This window comes from Thamnophis sirtalis, unplaced genomic scaffold, assembly GCF_051295495.1.
Source record: "Thamnophis sirtalis isolate CommonGarterSnake01/CBP01778 unplaced genomic scaffold, rThaSir2_p1.2 scaffold_7, whole genome shotgun sequence".
Classification (NCBI taxonomy): Eukaryota; Metazoa; Chordata; class Lepidosauria; order Squamata; family Natricidae; genus Thamnophis; species Thamnophis sirtalis.
Genome location: NW_028261387.1, coordinates 95,386,019 through 95,410,417, shown reverse-complemented (window position 1 = coordinate 95,410,417; position 24,399 = coordinate 95,386,019). Strand labels below are relative to the sequence as shown.

Below are 24,399 nucleotides of genomic sequence, written 5' to 3'. Positions count from 1 at the left end.
GCAGGAAACCCTACACCGTTCCAGACAAATGGCTATTCAACATCTTCTTAAAGACTTCCAGTGTTGGGGCATTCAGAACTTCTGGAGGCAACTTCTGTTCCACTGGTTAATTGTTCTCACTGTCAGGAAATTTCTCCTCGGTTCTAGGTTGCTTCTCTCCTGGATTAGTTTCCACCCATTGCTTCTTGTTCTACCCTCAAGTGCCTTGGAGAATAGCTTGACTCCCTCTTCTTTGGGGCAACCCCTGAGATATTGGAAGGCTGCTATCATGTCTCCCCTAGTCCTTCTTTTCATTAGAGATACCCAGAAGTGATTCATATTTATGACGGTTGCAGTATCCCAGGGTCACCCTTCCGCAACCTTCCGACAAGCATAGTCCGGGGTGGTGGTGGTGGATTCACTTAATGACCGTGCCACTCAGTGATTCACTTAACAACTTAGTAAACAGAGGCTATCAAATGGGGCGAAATCCACTAGGAGCAGAAATGTCGGGCTCAGTCGTGTTCGTAATTCGAGGACTACTTGCTCTTTGGCCCTGTGAGGGTGATAGTTTAGGTGAAGTGCGGGTATCGGGCCCGGTAGAGCCTCCAGCCCACGGGACTCTCTACCTGAAGCCGAGCTCGCTGGAGCTTGCATCACTCTTGCAAAAAAGGCTTTGGCAAGCAAGGCAATTCAATCCGGCCGAAGCCGCCGCCTGTCCTGGGGACAGCTGGCACGGACTCAAGCATGCCCGTTCCCGTGGCGACATTGTCGTCACAACCGGCGCAGGACACCCTATAACCTTTCCTGCTCTTTCCAAGGGGGTGGTGGGGTTGAGAAAGCCGGTTCGGCAGCCCCCTCCTCATTCCCTTTCCTGGGGTGGAGGGGGGGGAGAGAAACCCGATCTCTGTGCTAAATCGAGCCCCAGTGCCAGCCTGATGCCAGGCGGCTGGGTGGGCATTGCAAAACAGGAGACTTTTCACATACCTGTAATCCCGGCTGCTCCGCGATACACGCCACACCTTGCTGGGACGGGAGAGGCAGATGTGTCCGTCCGTCGGCCATCGGTGGGACGGGGGGGTTCTTCCCCCCCAACCTCCGGCCAGATTTGCAGATCCGAGGAGGCGCAAGAACAACTCAGCCGCTCTGCTTCGGGAGCGACCATGCCAGCCTAGCTAAAAAAAGCCGCCGTCTCCTGGTGCCAGCACATTGCTTGGCTAGAGCATCTGGGGTCCAGCTTGCCCTGCGATGAACACAACACCCAGGGTTTTTTTTTTTGGCACCCGGCGTGGGTCATGTGGAGCCCTGGCGATGCCAAGTGTCAGAAGAAAAAAACAGCCCGTATCAGCGCCGGGGAAAGAGTCAAGAGGCTGGCATTTTGCAAACTTCCTTGTCAACAGTCGTGCTTGGAAGGCTGGGTCTAGGGAAATGGGGGTCAAGCCCCCCCCCATCATGGGGGTCTTGGAAGAAAGTGAAGTTGGTGGAGGAAAAAATATGGGTGGAGGGAGGGGAGCTGGGCCAGGATCGAAGGGAGAAGCAGCTCGGTGGCACATATATAAAAAGAAACAGGAGTGTAAAAGGTATTTATAGACGGGGAGTCTTGTCTTTCTCAACTTTGCAACTCCAAATTAATCGGTGGACTTCAACTCCCCGAATTCTCCAGCCAGCCAGCTGACTGGGCTTAGTAGACAGTTAAGTATCAATCAATCAGAATAGAACTGGGATCTTGGAGGTCTTCTAGTCCAGCCCTCTGCTCAAGCAATTGAGCCTTACAGAATGACAGAATAACAAGAGATGGAAGGGACCTCGGAGGTCTTCTAGTCCAGCCCTCTGCTCAAGCAGGAGACCCTTATGGAATGACAGAATAACAGAAGAGTTGGAAGGGACCTCAGAGGTCTTCTAGTCCAGCCCCCTGCTCAAGCAGGAAACCCTTATAGAATGACAGAATAACAAGAGTTGGAAGGGAACTTGGAGGTCTTCTAGTCCAGCCCTCTGCTCAAGCAGGAGACCCTTATGGAATGACAGAATAACAGAGTTGGAGGGGACCTTGGAGGTCTTCTAGTCCAGCCCTCTGCTCAAGCAGGAGACCCTTACGGAATGACAGAAGAGTTGGAAGGGACCTTGGAGGTCTTCTAGTCCAGCCCTCTGCTCAAGCAGGAGACCCTTACAGAATGACAGAATAACAAAGAGCTGGAAGGGACCTCAGAGGTCTTCTAGTCCAGCCCCCTGCTCAAGCAGGAGACCCTTACGGAATTACAGAATAACAGAGTTGGAAGGGACCTTGGAGGTCTTCTAGTCCAGCCCTCTGCTCAAGCAGGAGACCCTTACAGAATTACAGAATAACAGAGTTGGAGGGGACCTTGGAGGTCTTCTAGTCCAGCCCTCTGCTCAAGCAGGAGACCCTTACGGAATGACAGAATAACAGAGTTGGAGGGGACCTTGGAGGTCTTCTAGTCCAGCCCTCTGCTCAAGCAGGAGACCCTTACAGAATTACAGAATAACAGAGTTGGAGGGGACCTTGGAGGTCTTCTAGTCCAGCCCTCTGCTCAAGCAGGAGACCCTTACGGAATTACAGAATAACAGAGTTGGAGGGGACCTTGGAGGTCTTCTAGTCCAGCCCTCTGCTCAAGCAGGAGACCCTTACAGAATTACAGAATAACAGAGCTGGAAGGGACCTCAGAGGTCTTCTAGTCCAGCCCCCTGCTCAAGCAGGAGACTCTTGCAGAATTACAGAAGAGTTGGAAGGGACATTGGAGGTCTTATAGTCCAGCCCCCTGCTCAAGCAGGAGACTTTAGACCATTTCAGACAAATGGCTGTCCAGTCTCTTCTTGAAAACCTCCAGTGATGGAGCCCCCACGTCTGGTGGCAAGCAGTTCCACAGGTTAATTGTTCTCACTGTTAGGAAGTTTCTCCTCAATTCCAGGTTGCTTATCTCCTGGATTAATTTCCTTCCAGTTGATAGAGATAGTCCTCAACTTATGACCACAATTGAGGCCCAAATTTCCCTTGCTAAGTGAGATGATTAAAGCGAGTTTTGCTCCGTGTTTGCAACCTTTCTGGCCACAGATGTTAAGTGAATCACGGCCGTGGGTAAGTTAGGAACACGGTTGTTAAGTGAATCGGGCTTCCCCGATGGATTTTGCTTGTCGGAAGGCCGCCACAGGGGAATCACGTGACACCGCTGCCACCACCACCCCGGGACACTGCGACTGTTGTAAATGTGAATCAGTTGCCAAGCGTCAGAATTTGCATCCTGTGACCACAGGATGCTGCAACGGTCATAAGTGTGAAAATGGCACTTAAAACCTATAGCAGACTAGCCAATAACTCAGTGTTGCCCTGGTATTTATTTAGTTATAGGGGAAAAATGTCCGGATCAAACGTATTTTCTAATGTTGGATTTTCCCTCTTATGAGAGGGAGCCCCCTTGTGGAGTACTGTGAAGCCGTTACCAGGGCAATTCCTCTGCACTGCACAGTAGAAGCCATTTTACAGCAGTACGGTAGAAGCCGTTTTAAGGCACAACAGGCTGTATCTTAACAGAACACACACCCTGGGGGTTTTAGGGGTGTCTTACCCCAGAGCATGGCAACTAATCAGCAATGCGCGCACGTACTCTCTCTCTCCCTCCCCCCCAGGACTGCCAAAACACGTCTTGACTTGGTAATCCACAGCCAAGAGATGATGTATACAAAAAAGGGTAGGTGCCCCCTCCAAAGAGCTGAGGTGGCGCAGTGGTTAAATGCAGCACTGCAGGCTACTGCTAGATCAGCAGGTCAGCGGTTCAAATCTCACCGGCTCAAGGTTGACTCAGCCTTCCATCCTTCCGAGGTGGGTAAAATGAGGACCCGGATGGTTGTTGGGGGCAATATGCTGACTCTCTGTAAACCGCTTAGAGAGGCCTGAAAGCCCTATGAAGCAGTATATAAGTCTATTGCTATTGCTATTGCCATGGGGTATGCTCCCCCCAGGACATAAGAATATAATAGCGCGCGCACACACACACACTGAAAGAAACCTTTCCAGTGTGGAATTTTACTCATCTATATTTTTTATTAATGCAGATAAATACAAAGGCTTATCCAAAGGTATGATAAAACGATAAAATTGGGGGTGTCTTTTCGGAGGGGAGGGACTGGCAATGAGTCTCGAGGCCTCGAGTCACAGGCTGAAAAAAAGACGTATCTGTGTGTCAGCTAAATGGGGGGAAAATCTCAACGCCAAGGAGGACCCCCTTCTCCCTGGCCCTCGGGGGGCATTGGCACTCGGACGGGCCTCGAGGCTCAACGCTGAAACCTATCGGAGAAATTGGGGGAGCGTGGCACGGTCAGTGGGTGTTCGCTGGCCTTGATTTCCACACTGGCGTATTTGCGGATGGGGTTGGCCTTGTGCACCTGGAAGGAGAAAGAAGGGACACTTGGGTGAGGGTGAGGGCACAAGGGCAACCTTGCCCGTTCTGGAAAGAGATGCTTGCTGAAGAGAAAGACAAGGAGAAGGAGGACAGGACAAAAAAAGAGACAACTTTGTCATTTTTTTACTCTGATCACACTGGCACACATTAAAAATGAAATTTTGAAAAGACAGTGTCAACCCTGAAGTTGGCTGGACTGTATGCTGATTGGATCATGTGACTGGAGGCTCTGTGTGTGTGTGTGTGTGTGTGAAAAAGTTTTGTTTTTAATTGTGTGTAAAACCAGCGGGAACCTAGAGCCGTTTTTTTAACAGGTGTTCTGACCGAGGCTTCCCAAGAGCATGGAGCAGATTCCTTGTCCCGACAAAACCCCCTTTTATTAACTGGTTGGGAATTCTGCTCATTCCCATCCAGCAAAGTCTTTCGAGGGAGGATTTACGGTCACAGACCTTATCTGGCTTGGAGAGCAGCCAGGCCGATATCTGCAGAACTTGGCCAGGAGTCTCCAAACAAATTAAGCAAACTAATGGTCTCCTGCAAACTCCACTCCCCTTTTGCTCCTCTTTTATTCCCTCTGGGAGGGGCCGTTCATCATCCACATGCAGCCTTACTCCCAAGTCGGCCCCTGTCCTTTAGCTGTTCCCTTCTCCTGGTGGATCTGTGCATGCACACACAAGGAACAGGCTCCAGCTGCTCTTCTGCCCCACTAATGTCCAGCTCCGAAGGCAGCTGATAACTGTCAGACGGCCCTGGCCCCCTCTCTGCCTCCAACACAGAGCCCTCGCCCAAGCCTTCCCCAGACTCCAGGACTGGCCCATCTTCCTCCCCAACCTCCCCTCTGTCCGAATCCGCTGCCAGTTTTGCTGGCGGGCCACACCACCAGGAACATGCCAATTTCATATGTTCTAATAAAATGTTCTTTGAGGGATTTGGCGGCCTCGGAGTTCTTATTGAATGGGATGTATTGCTTGGAACCTTGGCACACAGTTCAAAGCGGTGTTTTTCCAGCCTTGGCCAGTTTAAGAGGGGTGGGCTTCAACTCCCAGAATTCCCCAGCTAGCATGCTATCAAGCAGCAGTCCCCAACATTTCGGTCACCGGGGCCCAGTTTCGGAAAGAAAAATAGCTTTCCACAAACCAGGGACAGGAGATGGGAGAATGATTTTGTGTGCAATCGAGATGAATCATCAGTCGCCGGCCTGTTGCTTGCATAGCCCAGAGGTCACAGCCTGGTACTGGTCCAGATCCTGGGGGTCGTGTACCTCTGCCATTAATGCTGCAGCCATCCAAATATATGTAATCCTCGACTTACAACAGTTCATTTAGTGACCTTTCCAAGTTACAGCGGCACTGGAAAAAGTGACCGATGACCATTTTTTCATGGGTACAACCTTTACAGCATCTCCGTGATCATGTGATCAAAATCCAGATGCTTGGAAATTGGTTCATAGTTATGACCACTGCAGGGTCGCACGATCCCCTTTTAGTGACCTTCCGGCGAGCAGTCAATGGGGGGGACAGATTCACTTAATAACCGGGAGACCGAAATTTCTCTTTGCTAAGCGAGACAATTGTTCAATGAGTTTTTCCTCATTTTACGACCTTTCCTGATGTTAAGAAGACGGTCGTTAAGTCAATCCAGCCTCCCCTGTTGACTTTGGCTGGTCAGAAGGTCGCGAAAGGGGACCGCCTGAAGCCTGGGACGCTGCGACCGTCATAATTATGAACCAGTTGCCCAGCCCCTGAATTTTAATCACGAAAACCGTGGGGATGCTGCCTCCTTTGTAAGTGTGAAAAACAATCCCATTTTCCCCCCAGTGCCGTTGTAACTTTTGGTCGCTGAATGAACCGTTGTAAGTCAAAGACTCTATGCAACTGGGGAGATGGTGAAAAATTCCACTTTCTAGTTGGATTAGAGCAGCTGCAGGAGGTCAGCTAAGAATAAGGATTGTGAGGTCAGCTAAGAATAAGGATTGTAAACCCTAAGATTTGGGAGCGAGGAAGTCCCGTTGTCCTTCCCTTCCAAAGCGCAGGGGGGTCTTACCAGCTCTTCGCGAAGCTTGGCCATCTCCTCCTTCGCCCGTTCTTCCTCCACCCGCCGAGTGGCCTCCTGCAGCCGGGCCTTCTCCGCCTGCAGTTCCGCTAACCTCTTCTCAAACTCCTGACGTTCCCTGGCCCGTCGATCGGTGGCCAGCTCGAAATTGTCCGGTGCTGTAGAACCAGAAAGGACAGGCACCAGATTGAGAAACTGGCAACCCTGAAGCTGGCTAAACTGTGGGTGTGGCTTGGTGGACATGGCGTGGTGGGTGTGGCAGGGGAAGGCTACTGCAAAATCCCCATTTCCTCCCTCCCCACCCCACTAACCCACTTTCCAGCTCCGTTCTCCCGTTCAGGGCAACAAACGAAGAATCAGCTGGGAGGCAACAGGGGCGTGGCCAGCCTATCTGCTGGTTCTCTGAACTACTCAAAATTTCCGCTTCCGTTTCTCCAGAACCTGTTATAACCGGCTGAATACCAACCCTGGAGTGTTGTAAGTTGAGGACTACCCTGTCCCATTCCAGGGAAATGGCTGCCCGGTCTCTTCTTCAAAAACTCCAAACCACATCAGGTGGGTCGCACCTGAAGACCCGGCCTCACCTGAAAGCACCTTGCTGTCCTTCTTGGGAACGAAAGGTTCCTGGTGCAAAACCTGGCTGGATTGGGCTTTAAAGACAGCGGCTTCTTTCTGGCGCCTCATCTCCTCCTTCAGCTGGGGGGGGAGGGGGAGAAAGGTTTAAAGGAGACATCCAACAGAAGAAAAATTCGGGCAGTCCTTGGCTTACGACGGCGAGGGAGCCCCAAATTTTTGCTGCTGAGCGAGACAGTCGCTGAGTGACTTTACTGAACCAGTAAAAGGGCTTACTGTAGTTTTTTGGAGTATAAGACGCAACCCCCCCCCAAAAAAAGAGGGTGAAACTTTGGGTGTGCCCCGCCCATCCACACTTTCTATTATTCTCCTATGCATTTTCTATGGTGGGAAAACGGGAGGGGGGATTGTATGGAGTTAGATGATATGCAGCCATAACAACATCCTTTCTAGAAAGCCAAGGTCATCCTTTGTCTCTGCACCTGACCGGAACTGTACGGGTGGAAGCTGCCAGTGTGTCAGGGGAAGATTGGACCATGGGATGGACTTGTGGGTGTGGGGGGAAAGATATTGAACTTTCAACTGGGTGGGGAAAACCGGGAAGCTTTCAGATTCGGGTTTCCCCAGATGTGCCAACGTGGCTCTCTTCATCAATTGGAACTTTGAGGAATCCTTTGCCTCGGACTCTGATTTAATTTTGGATGCTATTTGGAACCCTCACAATGTCCTTGAAGCCCACCCGGATCCTGCCATATCTCTCCCACCCCCACCCCCCACTGCTGCCCTCTTACCTGCTTCTGCCACATCTCCTGCCGGGCGGCTCCACGGGCATCGATGGCCAGTTGGAAGGGCTCCGGCTTCGTGACACTCTTCACCTTCTTCTCGGGCAGGTTGATGTGGTCAAACTGAGGCAGGGGGTGGGCTTTGAACTTGGGCGCCTGCGAAGGCAGGAAACACACCTGGTGAGTGAGGCTGCTGGCTGCTTTCTTTCACAAACTTCTGCACGTAAGCCTTTCCGCTGATTGCAGGCAGTCCTCGACTTACAATAGTTCACTTAGCGTCCGTTCAAATTTACAACGGCACTGAAAAAGGGGACTTACAACGCCTTTTTCACACTTACAACCGTTGCAGAATCCCCAGGGTCACGTGGCCCACATTCAGATGATTGACAACTGACCCACATTTATGACGGTCAAGGTGTCCCCAGGTCACGTGATCCGCTTTGGGGACCTTCTGACCAGTAAAGTCAAGGGGGAAGCCGGATTCGCTTAAGAACGGGCTGACTGATTTGAGAACGGCAGCGATTTACCGAACAACTGTGGCACGAAAGGCCATACAATGGGGCAAAATACTGAACAAATTTCTCGCTTAACAACATAAAATTTGGGCTCCGTTTTACGACTTTTCTTGCCCCATTTGTTAAGCGAATCACTGCAGTTCCTAAGTTAGCAACATGGCTGTTAAGTGAATCCTCATTGATTTTGCCTCTCAGGTTGCAAAAGAGGATCACACAAATGTGCCCCCCTCCCGCTCCCCCAGGACACTGCAACCGTCGTAAAAACGAGACCGTTGCCAAGCGTTCTGACTTTTGATCCTGTGGCCATGGGGATGCTGCAACGGTTGTTTGCAAGTATGAAAAACGGCCATAGGTCGCATTTTTCAGTGCTGTTGTAAATCGAGGACTCTCTGTCATCTGGAACGAAGGAGGAATTTCCTGATAACGAGAACAATTAATCAATGGAATAGATTGCCTGGAGAAGTGGTGGGTGCCACAGGTTGAGAACCACTGTCTTTAAGACAGTGGTTCTCAACCTGTGGGTCGGGACCCCTTTCACAGAGGTCGCCTAAGACCATCGGAAAACACATATTTTCGATGGTCTTAGGAACCGAGACACCAATTTTATGGTTGGGGGGTCACCATAACATGAGGAACTGTATTAAAGGGTCGCGGCATTGGGAAGATTGAGAACCACTGCTTTAAGAAGAGGCTGGACAGCCATTTGACTGGAATGATCTAGGGCCGTGATGGAGAACCTATGGCACGCATGGCACAGGTGGCACGCGAGACGTTGCCCTGTCAGCTCCGGCCAGCTGACTTCAGCCTTCATTTTTGGCCGTTTTTGCCCCCCGGAGGCTTCCCTGAGGCCTCCAGAGGGCGAAAAACAACCCAATGTGCAAACTGGAAGTTCGGGATTTGTGTGTCGGGCCATTTTTCTCCCTTCGGACGCTTCAGGGAAGACTCCCGAAGCCTCCGGAGGGCGAAAAACAGCCCTACAGATACAGCCCTACGGGCAAACCAGAAATCCGTTCCCCTCCCCAGGCTCCTAGAAAGCCCCTGGAGCCTGGGAAAGGCAAAAAACGGGTCCATCGCATGCCAAATGGGGGGGGGGGTCGCACACGCATGCACAGGGCGGTGGTGGTCACGCACACATGTGCGAGTGTGTGTTGCGTGCATAGAATTATGGGTGTGCTGTGCCCGCACATGACCCCCCTGGGCTCCCCACACTTTTGCCACGTGATGGGAAAAAGGTTAACCATCACTGGTATAGGGTCTCCTGTTTGAGCAGGACTAGAAGACCTCTGAGGTCCCTTCCAAACTCTGACGATGTTCCCTGTTCTAATTTCATCCCAGTGCGACTGGGAAGAGAGAATCGCGCTTTGGTTACATCCTAAACAGAGATGCTGTTGATCCCCAGGCTTGCATGCCCCCCCCTTTTTTTAAAATAGATTTTATTAAATATTTCAACTTTTGCACCACATTTCCACCCTTAGCAGTGTTCCAGTATCGATATCATATCCCCATCGTGGCTATTTCAATTGTATATAATGGCTATTCTATATATGGTACAATTATTTATATATGTACATAACACCCTTTCATTTTAACCTGTATCCATATTTCGAAATATATACAATCCCTTTCCATTTGAGTATACCTCTTAAATATTCTTTATTTAAATTTCTTTAGGTCTATTTTCTAGCCAATGATACCATATATTCCAAATCATGTAATCATCTCTTTCTTCTCTATCTTTTAATTCCATAGTTAACCTGTCCATCTCAGCACAATCAGGCAACCTTTTTTTATTGCCATTACCTCAGAGGGAACGTTATCCAGTTTTGAGCAAATGACATTCTAGCCGCAGTTACTAGATGTCCTTTTAAAGAAGACAGCGGTGGGAATGGCCAGTGGTGGGACTCGAATAATTTAACAACCTGTTCTCTGGCTGGATAGGCGTAGCCGGTTGGTCATGTGACTGGGTGGGTGACGTCACTGATCTGCCCTGCCTCCTGGCCACCCCCCTCAAAGGTAGAAGTAGGATTCAGCCGGTTGGGGCTAATCCCACCACTGGCTGGCCCCGCCCCTGCCCATTTTTCAGGGCTGTTTTTGGCCTGGAAGCCAAAAAAACCCACCCCGGAAAGCAGGCCAAAAAGCAACCGGGGGCGAGGCCAGCCAGTGGTGGGATTTGCTGGTTTGCCAAAACTGTGCAGAATCTTTATGAGTTCGTTTGAACTGATGTGAACCTGCAGCAGCGCCCCCTCTGGGAATGACTCCACAAAGCAGCGTGCTACTCAATTCGGAACAGAGCTGGAAGGGACCTTGGAGGTCTTCTAGTCCAACTCCATAGCCCTGAAGTGTGACAAAAAGTTTGTAATGCCACTGACTATCTGGCAGCCAGAAGCCACTAGGAAAGACAAGCTCCACCTCGGCTGATAAGGGAACTTTTGTACTTCCGTGTCCAGATTGCCGCTCACTTATCGCCTGACATTTTGGAAAACCGGCACGAACGTCCCGGGAGCCAAGACCTCCCTGCAGTACAAGTGTTGAAAGAGCCGCAGGAAACGCAGGGGTCAGGGCCGGGAGGGAGGGAGAGACGTTCTTCCTGACTTCTCAAACGTCACTTTTAGACCTTTGGCGGCGGGTGCAAATAGTCTGAGTGCTTTTGTAGCCCAGGAGAAAAGAGGCATCCCTTACTGTACATGTGCGAGAGTCCAGCTTGGCGTTAGGGCCGCGGTCGGGTGGAAGGAGGAGCCCAGGAGAGAAGCGTTCATAAAAGTTAGGCTGCAATGTCACTAGGGAGATTCTCCGTCATCCAGGTGACGGCTGTCCCCAAAAAGGGCTTTTCTTCAAGACTTTGCCTCGTTTTTCCTTGAAGACGTTTTGCTACTCACCTAAGAAGCTTCTTCCGTTCTGGCTGGATTGGTGGGGCCTGGAAGGATTTATACTCCTTGCAGATCTCCATCCTCCCCCCGCCCCCCATCCAGTTAGAGCGGAAGAAGCTTCTTAGATGAGAAGCGAAATGTCTTCAAAGAAAAAAAATCAAGAAAGTCCAGGTGCTTCTTGAAAAAGCAACTTTCGGCTGCAATGGGTTTTTGTCTGATGTCTACTTTGGTTATTTCAAGTATTATTTTATTTATTTGTTTATGTCCCACTGTTACTAGTTTTTCAAATAGCTCAAGGCGGTGGACATATCCAACATAACTTCCTCCTTCTATTTTCCCCACAACAATAACCCCATGATGTGGGTCGGACTGAGAGAGAGAGAGGGGGGGGGGGGGACTTGGCCCAAAGGCTACCCAGTTGGTTTCCGTACCTTAGGTGGGGCGAGACATCACTTTCTCTTGGTGATTGGACCAGGACCCCCCATTTGGCTTTCACGGCTAAGAAGGACGTGTCCTGGCCACTTTTGATAGAGGCACGATTGAGAGCGTGTTGACAAACTGCATCCCTGTTTGGTTGGGTGGCTGCAGTGCCTTAGATAGAAAGTCCCTACAGAGAGTGGTGAGGGGAGCGGAGAAGATTATAGGAAGCTCCCTTCCCATTATTTAGGATGCTGCTTATAAGCGTTCTGGGCTTAAGAGCTGAATACATGCTCCCTTCTGGGAGGGGGGGTTTCAAAGCATTTCTGCGGAACCATTTCTGAGGGCACGTGAGGCGTTCCCCTGTCAGTGCGCGGTCTTGATCTTCGTGCTGATTTTGGTCTTTGGCCATTTTTCGTCCTCCGGAGGTTTCAGGAAGCTTCCATGAAGCCTCCGAAGGGTGAAAAACAGCCCAACACGCAAACCGTAAGTTGGAAAACGGGCCGTTTCTGGCCTCCATAGGGCCTCTGGTGTGGGGCCATTTTCGCCCTCCCCAGGCTCCTAGAAAGTGCACAGGGCAGCAGGGGTCACACATATGCCCAGGGGTCACGACACGGGGGTGGGACATTAAATTATGGGGGTGGGCACATGAGCGAGTGCGAGAGAACCCACGCACGCACGTGCTTTTGGCACCCGAGGCGAAACAGGTTCGCCATCCCTGGACTAGACTATTGTTTCTCGGTGTCACAGAATATATGTGGGTACATGCATATTATTTATTGATTTCTCATGGTTATGCAGTATATATTGGAGGTGGGGAGCTGTGTGCAATGAAATTTCATTTTAGCAATAGCAATAGCAGTTAGACTTATATACCGCTTCAGAGGGCTTTCAGCCCTCTCTAAGCGGTTTTACAGAGTCAACATATCGCCCCCACAGTCTGGGTGGGGTCCTCATTTCACCCACCTCGGAAGGATGGAAGGCTGAGTCAACCTTGAGCCGGTGAGATTAGAACCGCCGAACTGCAGATAACAGTCAGCTGAAGTGGCCTGCAGTATTGCACCCTAACCACTGCGCCACCTCGGCTCTTTTCATGTATGCTGATTGGTGACAAGTTATTCTAAGTCTCAAAGTCAATGGGGAAGCCCAATTCATGTTATAACCATGTTAACAACTGAAAACTGGAGTGATTCACTTAACAACGGTGACAAGAACTGTCCTAAAATGGGGCAAAACTCAACGCCCTCGTTTTGCGTCAGTGGGCTCAGTTACGGTCGCGAAGTCGAGGACTTCCTGCATTCTTCTTGTCGTTGTTTATTTTATTGTTCTATTATTTTACTTTTGCTCCCCTTACACTCCTTTCGTTTTTTGTTTTTTTTTAATTATAGTCCCATGACAAGACAGGGAGGGGCAATAAATCCCACCAATAAATAATAAAAAGGAAGCAGCCCTTTAATTGGCGCCTACCTCCTCCTTCTGCAGCTCTTCAATTTTCTTCTCTTTCTGAAGCAGCCGTTCCTTGTCCCGGGCGTCAAAAGAGAACGGGCAGCTTTCCACCAGCCTCGGCTCTGCGGGTTTGGGTTTGAAGGGCACCCCTGGGTGGGGCATCGGCTTCGCTTTTATCACATGGGTCACTTCCTCCACCTGCAAGAGACCCCGGCATCAGCAGGTCGCATGGAAAAAGAGGGGAAGAGAATCCCAGCCCACTATGGGGGGAGACCCAGGGACACCCGTCTTGGCATGGGCAGATGTATCGCTGGTATCAGCGCCAGGCCCAATGCAGGTGGTCCTCCGTTTATGACGAAAACTGGGACCAGAATATCCGTTGCAGGCCGTTTTCAAGGAGTCACCCCTGATTTTATGATCTTTCTTGCTGAGGTGATGTGGTTACTAAGTGAATCTGGCTTCTTCCGTCGATTTTGTACGCCGGAAGCCGGCTGGGAAGGTCGCCAATGGCGATCACGTGGCCCTGGGGCGGTCCAACCATTGTTAGCAGATGCCGGTTGCCAAATGCCCAGATTTTGATCATGGAATCAGGGTGAGAGGAGAGAAAGAGGAGAAAAGTCCTTGGGGGTTTTCTTGCAAACATCTCAGGATCCAACTAGGTAACATCATCAGGGATAGAAGGGGGAGGGGGCTGCGGAGAGGGAGGACTACGACTGGAGTCATTGGTGCTCTCTGAGCGTGGGGTTCTTGTTGCAGATGTTTCATGAACCAACAAGTTAACGCCATCAGTGCTAGAAGGGGTTTGTGGAGGGGGAAGAGGAGAAAAAGGGGAGGGAGAAGAGGAGGAGGAGGAGGACTGTGGGGTCTCTAAGTGCTCTTTGAGTTTGGTGGGGTTCTTACAAATGTTTCAGGGCCTAACTAGGTAACATCATCAGCGATAGAAGGGAGTGGGGTGTCCAGAGGGGAGAAGGAAAACTGGAGGAGAGGAAAAGGAGGAGGTGGACAACTGTGGGGGTCCTTGGTGCTCTCTGAGCTTGGTGGTTTTCTTGCAGATGTTTCATGACCCAACTAGGGAACATTATCAGTGCTAGAAGAGAATGGGGTTTAGGGAGGAGGAGGAAGAGAAGGAAGAGGAGGAGGAGGAGAGAAGGAGGAGTATGGGATCCTTGGTGCCCTCTGAGTTGGGTTATTTTCCTGCAGACGTTTCATGACCCAACTAGGGAACATCATCAGTGCTAGAAAGGAGTGGGATTTGTTAAGAAGGGGAGTGAAAACCAGTTTTCAGTGCCAACACCGGTCGGGGAAAGCTGCATAAAACCTCCTCAGCCCAGGGAGCTCAACCGGGGCTTCAGAACACCCTGGAGGCAGGAACCGGCCCCTCAACCATGGGCAGAGATACCCCGCCGTGCCCACCAGCCCCGACGCCCAACCGATACCTTTTCTTTCTGCTCTTTAAACAGGTCCCCCATTTTGTTTTTCAAAGCAAACGCTGGGGACTTGGGCACCGTGATGGGCAGCTGCTTCTTCTCCGGAACACCCTGGAAAGAGAGGAAGGGGAGGAAGTCATTGGGGGGGGGGGGTCTGCCTGCTTCAGCCACGGGAAGGAGAAGACCCAGCCAGGGTCCCACCAAGCGCATCGGATTCCTTGCCGGAGACCTGCGACCGTCTCTTGGCGCAAAAGGAGACAAGGATGGACAGATCGTTCTACAATCAAGCACTGACCACCTCTGTTCTTCTTGGAACGAGATCGCTTTGCCTTCTGAGGATCTCTCCCCGTTCTGTCCAGTCAGGAGACTGGGTGGATCCCCAACGTATTTAGCTCATCAAATGCAACAAAGACATTGACCGGGAAGGGGGGGAGGGGAGGCTCTGATAAAAACCATTTCAGGGAGTCCTCGGCTTAAGAACCACAAGGGAGGCCCACCCAAATTTTCTGTTGCTAAGCGCAACGTTCCTGCCTCATTTGACGATCTTTCTTGACACCGTGGTTAAGTGGATCACTGCAGTGGTGAAGGGAGTCGCAGGGTCGTTAAGTGAATCGGGCTCCCCCCCTCCCCGTTGCCTTTGCACGTCAGAAGGTCGCAAAAGGGGACTCACGTGAGCCTGGGACACGGCGACCGTCATAAATAAGTCGGTTCTCAAGCAGCAAAATTTCGATCGCGTAATCATGGGGATGCTGCAACGGTCGTAAGTGTGAAAAAATGGCAAAAAGAGGACCACGTGATCTGGGGACACGGCGTCCATCATAAATATGAGTCAAGTTGCCAAGCGTCTGAATTTTAATCACCTGACCATGGGGGCGCTCAACGGTCATAAGTGTGGAAAAGCAGACATAAGCCACTTTTTCAGGTGCTGTTGTAGCTTCGGTCACTAAGTGAATGGGTTGTAAGTCGAGGACTACCAGTTCCTCACACTATTCAGGTAAAACCTTTTTGGGAGAAAGATGGGAAACCCAAACCCCTCAATTACCACCACATCTTCCAAGATCCGGGTAGGACAGGGCCTGGAATGGAACTCGAAGTGCTCCTCTTCCGGAACCTTCTTGGTCTCCCGCTCCTGGATCCGCTTCTCGATCTCCAGGTTGAAGCCGATGGGCTTGGTCAGCTCTTTCGCCTGGGGCCTCTTGGGCAGGAGGGGGCCGCCCTCCAAGATGCGGTGGTTGAGTTCCTGCGCTTTGAACCGGTACCTGTTGGGACGGACGGGGGTGGGGGAGCAGGCGGTGAGGTTCTCCAGCATGAAGTCAGGAGCTCTGAGGTTCAGGTTCAGGGTGCTGAACTGATTGCAGATTAACAGAGTTGGAAGGGACCTTGGAGGTCATCTAGTCCAAACCCCCCCCCCCCCCCCGGGCCAAGCAGGGACCCTACATCCTTTCTGACAGATACCAATCCAGTCTCTTCTTGAAAGCCTCCAGGGATGAAGTTCCCACACCTTCCGAAGGCAACTTCTCTTCCATGGGTTGATTGTTCTCACTGTCAGAAAATTCCTCCTTGTTTCCAGGTTGAATCTCTCCTTGGTCAGTTTCCATCCATTATTATTCCTTGTCTGGCCTTCAGGTGCCTTGGAGAATAGCTTGACCCCCCTCCCCTCTGTCGCAGCCCCTCCAATATTGGAAGATGCTCCCCTGTCTCCCCTGGTCCTTTGCTTCCCTAGACCAGTGTTTCTCAACCTTGGCAACTTGAAGATGTCCGGACTTCAACTCCCAGAATTCCCCAGCCAGCGAATGCTGGCTGGGGAATTCTGGGAGTTGAAGTCCGGACATCTTCAAGTTGCCAAGGTTGAGAAACACTGCCCTAGACTAAGCCAGGCCCACTTCAGTGGTGGGATTCCAAATATTTTACTACCAGTTCTGTGAATGTGGCATGGCTTGGTAGGTGTGGCAGGGGAAGGATACTGCAAAATCCCCATTTCTTCCCAATCAGCTGGGACTCGGGAGGCAGAGAATAGATGGGGGTGGGGCCAGCCAGAGGCGGTATTTACCGGTTCTCCAAATTACTCAAAATTTCCGCTACCGCTTCTCCAGAACTGGTCAGAACCTGCTGAATATCACCTCTGGTCCAGTTCTTGCAACCGTTCATCCTATGTTTTAGCCTCCAATCCCATAATTATCCTAGTTGCTCTTCTCTGCACCTTTTCTGGAATCTCAACATCTTTTTTCCAATGTGGTGACCAAAACTGGATGCAGAACATGGAGATCCTATCCATTAGCTGAAAGTAAGCTTATTCAAAGTGTGGCAAACAGAGCCCACTGTTTTTACAGAACTGTAAGGAGACATGCTAGCCTATGAAGAAAACACGTTGACTATACTTTGAATCTCCAAGAGCTAGGCTGAACCTTGAGTATTGTATGTAGGAAGGCCTCTGCTATGCTAGAAACCAGCCTTGACCAGAATTTACTGATATTAGTGGACATCCAGTTAAACAGGAGCCAGTTGTGTGCAGCAGCAGCCAAAAAAGCCAACACAATCCTAAATTGCATTAACAGAGGGATAGAATCAGGGTCAAGGGAGGTACTAAGACCACTCTATAAAGCCTTAGTAAGGCCACACCTAGAATCCTGCATCCAGTTTTGGTCACCACACTATAAAAAAGATGTTGAGATTCTAGAAAGAGTGCAGAGAAGAACAACAAAGATGAAGAGGGGACAGGAGGATAAAACATATGAAGAGCGGTTGCAGGAACTGGGCCTGGCTAGTCTAGTGAATAGAAGGACCAGGGGAGACAGGAAAGCATCTTCCAATATTTGAAGGGCTGCCACAGAGAGGAAGGTGTCAACTTATTTCCCAAAGCACCAGAAGGTAGGACAAGAAGCAACAGATGGAAACTAATCAAGGAGAGAAGCAATCTGGAATTAAGGAGAAACTTCTTAATAATGAGGACAATTAACCAGTGAAACTGCTTGCCACCAGAAGTTGTGTGTGCTTCATCACTGGAGGTTTTTAAGAAGAGACTGGAAAGCCATTTGTCTGAAATTGTATAGAGTCTGCTGCTTGGGCACCAGGTGGGACTAGAAGACCTCCAAGGTCCCTTCCAGCCTTATTCTGATTGAATGTTTTGTTCACCACACTGGAGTCCAATTTACTCAGTGAATACATTTTTAAAAAACTCACTGCTGGAGCTTGGCAATTTCCTCTTCTTCCAGCTCGGCTGTGCTCTTGCAGCTGGTGGGTCTCAAACGGCTCTTGGTTTCCAGGCGGGGAGTTTTGGGGTTGGTCAGTCGGGGTTTTAAAGGCCTGCTTGGACCTGGGCCAAAGAAAGGAGAGAAGAGCATCAGCATTTAAAAGACAAAAGGGTGAGGCTAAGTGTTAGAAGTTTTATATACACACCGTGAGGGAGGAAATGGATTCAAATTTATTGATTGGTTTATGAATTCAACTTATTCCCCCAAAAACGATTGTGCCCCAAACGTGAGGATGAATTTAAGATGCCAGAAATTAGACACAAGTGAAGGATAAAATCCCAAACAATTTTTTGCCAGTTGTACCGTGGCTGGGTCATTGGCCCAGAGTTGCCCAGTTGGTTTTCATGTGTAAGGCAGAACTAGAACTCCCAGTTTCCAGGTGAATGGCCCAAAGTCACCTAGCCAGCTTTCATGTCTAACGCGGGACTACAACTCACTGCCGCCTGGTGAATGGACCAAAGTCACCCAGGCAGCTTCCACGCCTAAGACAGGACTAGAACTCACTGTTGCCTGGTGAATGGCCCAAAGTCACCCAGCCAGCTTTCATGCCTAAGGCAGGACTAGAACTCACTTTCTCCCACTTTCTAGTCTGACACCTTAACCACCAGACCAAATGGGCAATGGTCACTAAATTAAAGTTGCCAAGCCTTAAAGTTGAATTCTGGGAATTGAAGTCCACAAGTCTTAAATTTGCTGAATTAGGAGATCCTTGAAAGCACTAAAGGAGCCGAGGTGGCGCAGTGGTTAAATGCAGCACTGCAGGCTACTTCAGCTGACTGCAGTTCTGCAGTTCGGCGGTTCAAATCTCACCGGCTCAGGGTTGACTCAGCCTTCCATCCTTCCGAGGTGGGTAAAATGAGGACCCAGATTGTTGTTGGGGGCGATATGCTGACTCTGTAAACCGCTTAGAGAGGGCTGAAAGCCCTATGAAGCGGTATATAAGTCTAACTCCTATTGCTATTGCTACTAAAGGGCCAGCTACTATCTTTGCATTGCAGAGAAGGGTGTGTTTTCCTTCCACAGACCAACTGTGAATTGTGGGGAAGGGGTTTCCCCTTAAATTGAAAGAACATAAAGTGTGCTTCTGAAACAGATCCAAGCTAGGGGACCCTCGACTTAACAGCTAATTGAACCCGGGCTTTTGGTCGTCAGTTATGATGGTGGTAGACCGGGTCACCATATCACCGGGACTGATTTGACAAGGGTTTCTGGACTTCAACTCCCAGAATTCTACCCAGCCAGCCAGCCCTGAATTCTCAGAGTTGAAGTCCAGACGTGGCTAAGTTTGGAGACCTCCGCAATAGATCAGCAAGACAGCACAAGCGTGGCTGGCTGAGGAATTCTGGGAGTTGAAGTCCACAAGTCTTAAGTTTCCAGGTTTGGAGACTCCTGCGTTAATCCTCCCCCGTCAGACATTTCAAGATGTCCTGCCAACAAACCTAACCATCCCAGCCATTTTCACCCACGCCCTGGAAGGAAGCGGAGCCGGGCACAGCTTCAACACTTCCCAAATCATTCAGAACCCTGGGCCCTGATTGACGGAGTAAGCCACCATTGGCTGGACCAGTGTTTTTCAACCTTGGCAACTTGAAGATGTCTGGACTTCAACTCCCAGAATTCCCCAGCCAGCGAATGCTGGCTGGGGAATTCTGGGAGTTGAAGTCCGGACATCTTCAAGTTGCCAAGGTTGAAAAACACTGGCGCTGGACTGACGTAAAACAGAGGCCACAGAAACGAGACCTTACCTTCGTCCTCCTTCCGGCTCCGCAGATGATATCTCTGAGGGGTGCGTTTCTGAAAGTTTTCCACCTGCTGGGCCAGCGGGATGTATTTGGCGGGGGCTTCGTCCAGTTTGCGTTTGTTCCCGCAGGAGAGGTTGAACGGCTTCGGGATTGTGGGTCCCTTGCTCAGCCGGGACTGCAAAAGGGGGATTGCATCGTAATTTCTCAATTTAAGTGTATTTTTCCATCACCCATTTCGATTAGATTCAGCCTGTCAATCTTCCCCCATCTTCCAGCTCGCCGCAAGTGAAATTTAAGCCGGCTATGGTTCCACCACAAAAGCGCGTAGGAGAAAATCGCGCTCGACAAAAGCGCGCTGTGACGTCATCACAGCGCGACGAAAAAGATCGAAAAATGTAAAAATAAAGCGAAAACCTTACCCTAAGCCCCCCAAACCTAACCCTAAACCTAACCCTAAACCTAACCCTAAACCTAACCCTAAACCTAACCCTAAACCTAACCGTTAAAGTAACGAAAAACCTAACGCTAACCCTTATCCTAACCCTAACGCTAACGCTAACGCTCTAAAGCTAACCCTAACCCTTAACCTAACCCTAACCCTTACCTTTATGTGAATCGGCTTGCTTTAATTTAATTTTTATTAATTTTTATTTGAATTTTTCGATCTTTTTCGTCGCGCTGTGATGACGTCAAAGGCGCGATTTTGTCGAGCGCGCTTTTGCCATCCGCGCTTTTGACGGGTCACGGCCGGCTATAACTCCGGAGAAGTCCGAACAATTACCAGGGGACGAGGGGTGGGGGGCGAGACGGGACGAGGAGACAAATTGTGAAAAGTTGCCTCTTATTTTAAGAATGCATGAAGGCAATTTGCTGTCACCTTATGATTTCGTTTCTTTTTTTTACAAAATTCCAATTTTCGACACGGGGAGGGGACATTAAGAGGTACAGGTCGATCTCGACTCGCGACTACAACTGAGCCCCAAAATTTATGTGGCTAAACAAGACAGTTGTTAAGTGAATTTAGCCCCATTTTTACTATCTTTCTTGCTGTCGTTAAGTGAATTTCTGCGGTTGTTAAATTACTAGCACCTTTGTTAAGCGAATTTGGCTTCCCCATTGACTTTGCTCATCAGAAGGTCCCAAAAGGGGATGGCGGGACCCCGTCATAACTGAGAGTCACTTGTCAAGCGTCCGAATGTAAATCACGTGACCATGGGGATGCTGCAATGGGCTTAAGTGTGAGAAATGGTCATAAGTCACTTTTTTTCAGTGCTGTCCTAACTTTGGTCACTAAATGAACTGTTGTAAGTTGAGGAATTAAACAACCATTTGTTTAGGAAATGTTCGAACTTACAACGGCACGGAAAAAAATGATTTATGGCCATTTTTCACACTTATGACCATTGCAGCATTCACGTGCTCAAAATTCATAAATGTGAGACGCTTGGCAACAGTCTCATATTTATGACGGTTGCAGCGTCCTGGGGCCACGTGATCCCCTTTTTCTGACAAGCTAAGTCAGTGGGGAAGGCAGAGTCACTTAGCGACCATGTTATTAACTACAGGCAGTCCTTGACTTACTTCATTTAGTGACCGTTCAAAGTTATAACGGCACTGAAAAAAGCGAGCCGTGCCCTTTTCTCACACCCATTTCACATCACATAAAGAGGGTTACCTGATTTGCATTCGGATGCTTGACAAGTGATTCACATTTATGATGGACGCAGTGTCCTGCGGTGACATGATCAACTTTTGCGACCTTCTGGCAAGCAAAGTCAACCAGATTCACTCGACAACTGTGTGACTCATTTAACAACAGCAGGGATTCACTTAACAAATGTGGCAAGAAAGGCAATAAAAAGAGCCAAAACTCGCTTAACCAACGTCTCACTCAGCAACGTAACTTCTGGGCTCAGTTGCAGTCACAAGATGAGGTCTAATCGTACACGTAATTCAGTTAACAACAGTGCCAAGAAAGGTTGCAAAATGGAGCCGAATGCCGTGAACAAACCTCTCCCCCCAGTAAATTTGGGGCTCAGTCGTGGCCGCAAGTCGAGGACTACCCGCACGGGGCTCAAACCTGCCTTGTTCCGTTTTTCCACCCCAAGGCTTCCCCCTGCCCTTCGTTGCCCCTGCAACATGCCGCTCTGACCAAGGGGCCCTCCAACCCCCATCCTCCCCGGCCGCAGGCTCTCACCGGAGACGCGGGGTGTTTCCTTAGGGCGCCGATGAAATCCACCTCCTTATATTCCGCGGCCGGCTGGCTTTCGCCGTGCTGCTTGAGCCGCTCGTCGGTACAGAAGTGGAAATCCATGGGCTTGGTAATGTGGCTGCTCGTCTTCACGGGTTGCCCTGGCCAGGAGAAAGGGGAGATCGCAGAAGCGTCAGCCAGGCCGCAGGTCAAAAGCAAACGGCTGCCAGGCTTTCCATGACCCAGGTAGGGTGCGTGATCAGTCATGGAAGGGAGGGAGGTTTGAGGAGGAGGAAGAAGAGGAGGGGAAGGACTGTAGGGTCCTTGGGGGTCTAACAGATTAACAGTTGGAAGGGACCTTGTAGCTCATCTAGTTCAACCCCCTGGTCAAGGAGGAGACCCTCCACCATTTCTGACAGATGGCAGTCCAGTCTCTTCTTCAAAGCCTCCAGGGATGGAGCTCCCACAACCTCTGAAGGCAACTTCAGTTGATTATTCTCACTGTCAGAAAGTTCCTCATTTCTAGGCCGAATTTCTCCTTGGTCAGTTTCCATCCATTGTTCCTTCTCTGCCCTTCGGGTGCTTTGGAGAATAGCTTGCCCCCCCCTCCTCTCTGGGGCAGCCCCTCGACTACTGGAAGATGTTCTCCTGTCTCCCCTGGTCCTTCTCTTCCCTAGACCAGCCAGGCCCAGTTCCTGCAACCGTTCATTATATGTTTTAGTATCCAGGTCTTTGATCATCTTAGATAGATTCAGATTAACAGAGTTGGAAGGGACCTTATAGGTCATCTAGTCCAACCCCCCTCCCAAGCAGGAGACCCTACACCATTTCTGACACCATTCCAGTCTCTTCTGGAAAGCCTCCAGGGATGAAGCTCCCACAACTTCTGAAGGCAACTTCAGTTGATTGTTCTCACTGTCAGAAAGTTCCTCCTTATTTCTAGGCCGAATCACTCCTGGATCAGTTTCCATCCATTACTCCTTGTCTGGCCTTCGGGGGCTTTGGAGAATAGCTTGGCCCCCTTCCTCCTCTCTGGGGCAGCCCCTCAAATATTGGAAGATGCTCTCCTGTCTCCCCTGGTCCTTCTCTTCCCTAGACTAGCCAGGCCCGGTTCCTGCAACCATCCATCGTAGGTTTTAGTCTCCTAATAAACAGTGTTCCGTGCGCCTTCGGTGTTTGGTCATTCCAGCTACATGACCACAGAGACATCTTTGGACAGAACTGGCTCTTCGGCTTTGAAACGGAGATGATCACTGCCCCCTAGAGTCTGGAACGACTAGAACAATTGTGCGAGGGGAACCTTTACCTTTACCCCTAATTGTCTTTGTTGCTCTTCTGTGCACTCTTTCTAGAAATGTTTTCTTCCAGACATTTCAAGACCCAGGTAGGGAGCATAGTCAGTGTTAGAAGAGAGGGAGGTTTGAAAAGGAAGAAGAAGAAGAGGAGGTGGGGAGGACTGTAGGGACATTGGGGTTTTTTTTTGCAGAAAACTACTACTAGGTGCTACAAAGAAGGGGGAGGAGGAGAACTTGAGGTCCTTGGTCTCTCTGAGCTTGGTGGTTTTCTTGGTGGCATTTCATTACCAAACTAGGGAACTTCATCAGTGCTAGAAGGAATTGGATATCAATATCAATAGCAGTTAGACTTATATACCGCTTCATAGGGCTTTCAGCCCTCTCTAAGCGGTTTTACAGAGTCAGCATATCGCCCCCACAGTCTGGGTCCTCATTTCACCCACCTCGGAAGGATGGAAGGCTGAGTCAACCCTGAGCCGGTGAGAACCGCTGAACTGCAGCTAACAGTCAGCTGAAGTGGCCTGCAGTACTGCACCCTAACCACTGCGCCACCTGCGCCAAGAGAGCAAACCCCATTCCTTTCTAGCACTAAAGAAGTTGGGAAATGAAACATCTACAAGAAATCAACCAAGCTCAGAGATCACCGAGGACGACTCCTTTCTGCAAGCCCCATTCCCTTGTAGTATTGGTATTACCTAGTTTGGTAACAAGATGTCTGCAAGAAAACCACCGAGAGGACACCACAGTCCTTCACTTCACGAATCCTCCTCCTTTCTAGCACTGATGATATTACCTAGCTGGCTAATGAAACATCTGCAAGAAAACAACCAACCTCAGAAAGCCCAAGGACCAAACAATTCATGCGAGCCACAAATTGTCTCTTCTACTAGAACGTCTTGTCAAAACCAGAATGGAAGAGTCTTATCTCTCAGGGGAAACGGTCTCCCAAGCCCACCAAGGTCTCACCTGGCCCAGCAATGGCTGCTTTGAGGGACTCCTCGTTCTTCCTCCGCAGTTCCACCACCTCCTGTTGCAATTGCTGCATCTTCTCCAGCTCCAGCTCCTCCGTCGACTTCCCCTTAGTGGAGGGACCTCTCGGCCTGCAGAGGAAAACACGACGGTGCTTTTAAGTGAATGAGCTGCCTCGAGCCAGCATATATTTCAATGACACCCCCCCCCCTGTAACAGAAGACCAGCAAGAGGGATGTCCTCTTCCTCTAGCCACAGCTGGCTGGGGAATTCTGGGAGTTGAAGTCCACACAGCTGAATGTTGCTGAGGTTGAGAGAGATTGTGAGAGATTAGGGGTCTCCAAACTTCATCTTCAATTTTGAGACTTGGCAATTTTAAAACTTCAACTCCCAGAATTCAATTTTAAGGCTTGGCAGTTTTTAAGACTTTTGGACCTCAACTCCCAGAATTCAACTTTTAAGACTTCTGGACTTCAATTCC

At 50.0% G+C, this 24,399-nt stretch overlaps 1 protein-coding gene across 5 annotated transcripts in view; it reads right to left on the bottom strand.

Moving 5' to 3' along the window:
• Positions 1-4,046: 4,046 nt before the first annotated feature.
• Positions 4,047-24,399, bottom strand: part of TPX2 (TPX2 microtubule nucleation factor) — a 60,609-nt gene continuing 40,256 nt past the window's right edge. For all 5 annotated transcript variants that reach the window (XM_087720664.1, XM_087720665.1, XM_087720667.1 and 2 more), the window contains 11 exons: positions 23,916-24,049; positions 21,661-21,815; positions 19,467-19,638; positions 17,651-17,783; positions 15,513-15,729; positions 14,480-14,581; positions 13,065-13,241; positions 7,808-7,954; positions 7,028-7,139; positions 6,435-6,601; positions 4,047-4,374 (listed from right to left, as the gene is read on the bottom strand). In XM_087720664.1, coding sequence (XP_087576790.1) covers positions 4,264-4,374; positions 6,435-6,601; positions 7,028-7,139; positions 7,808-7,954; positions 13,065-13,241; positions 14,480-14,581; positions 15,513-15,729; positions 17,651-17,783; positions 19,467-19,638; positions 21,661-21,815; positions 23,916-24,049 — 1,627 coding nt within the window. In that variant the 3' untranslated portion in view covers positions 4,047-4,263. The remainder of the gene's footprint in view (positions 4,375-6,434; positions 6,602-7,027; positions 7,140-7,807; positions 7,955-13,064; positions 13,242-14,479; positions 14,582-15,512; positions 15,730-17,650; positions 17,784-19,466; positions 19,639-21,660; positions 21,816-23,915; positions 24,050-24,399) is intronic.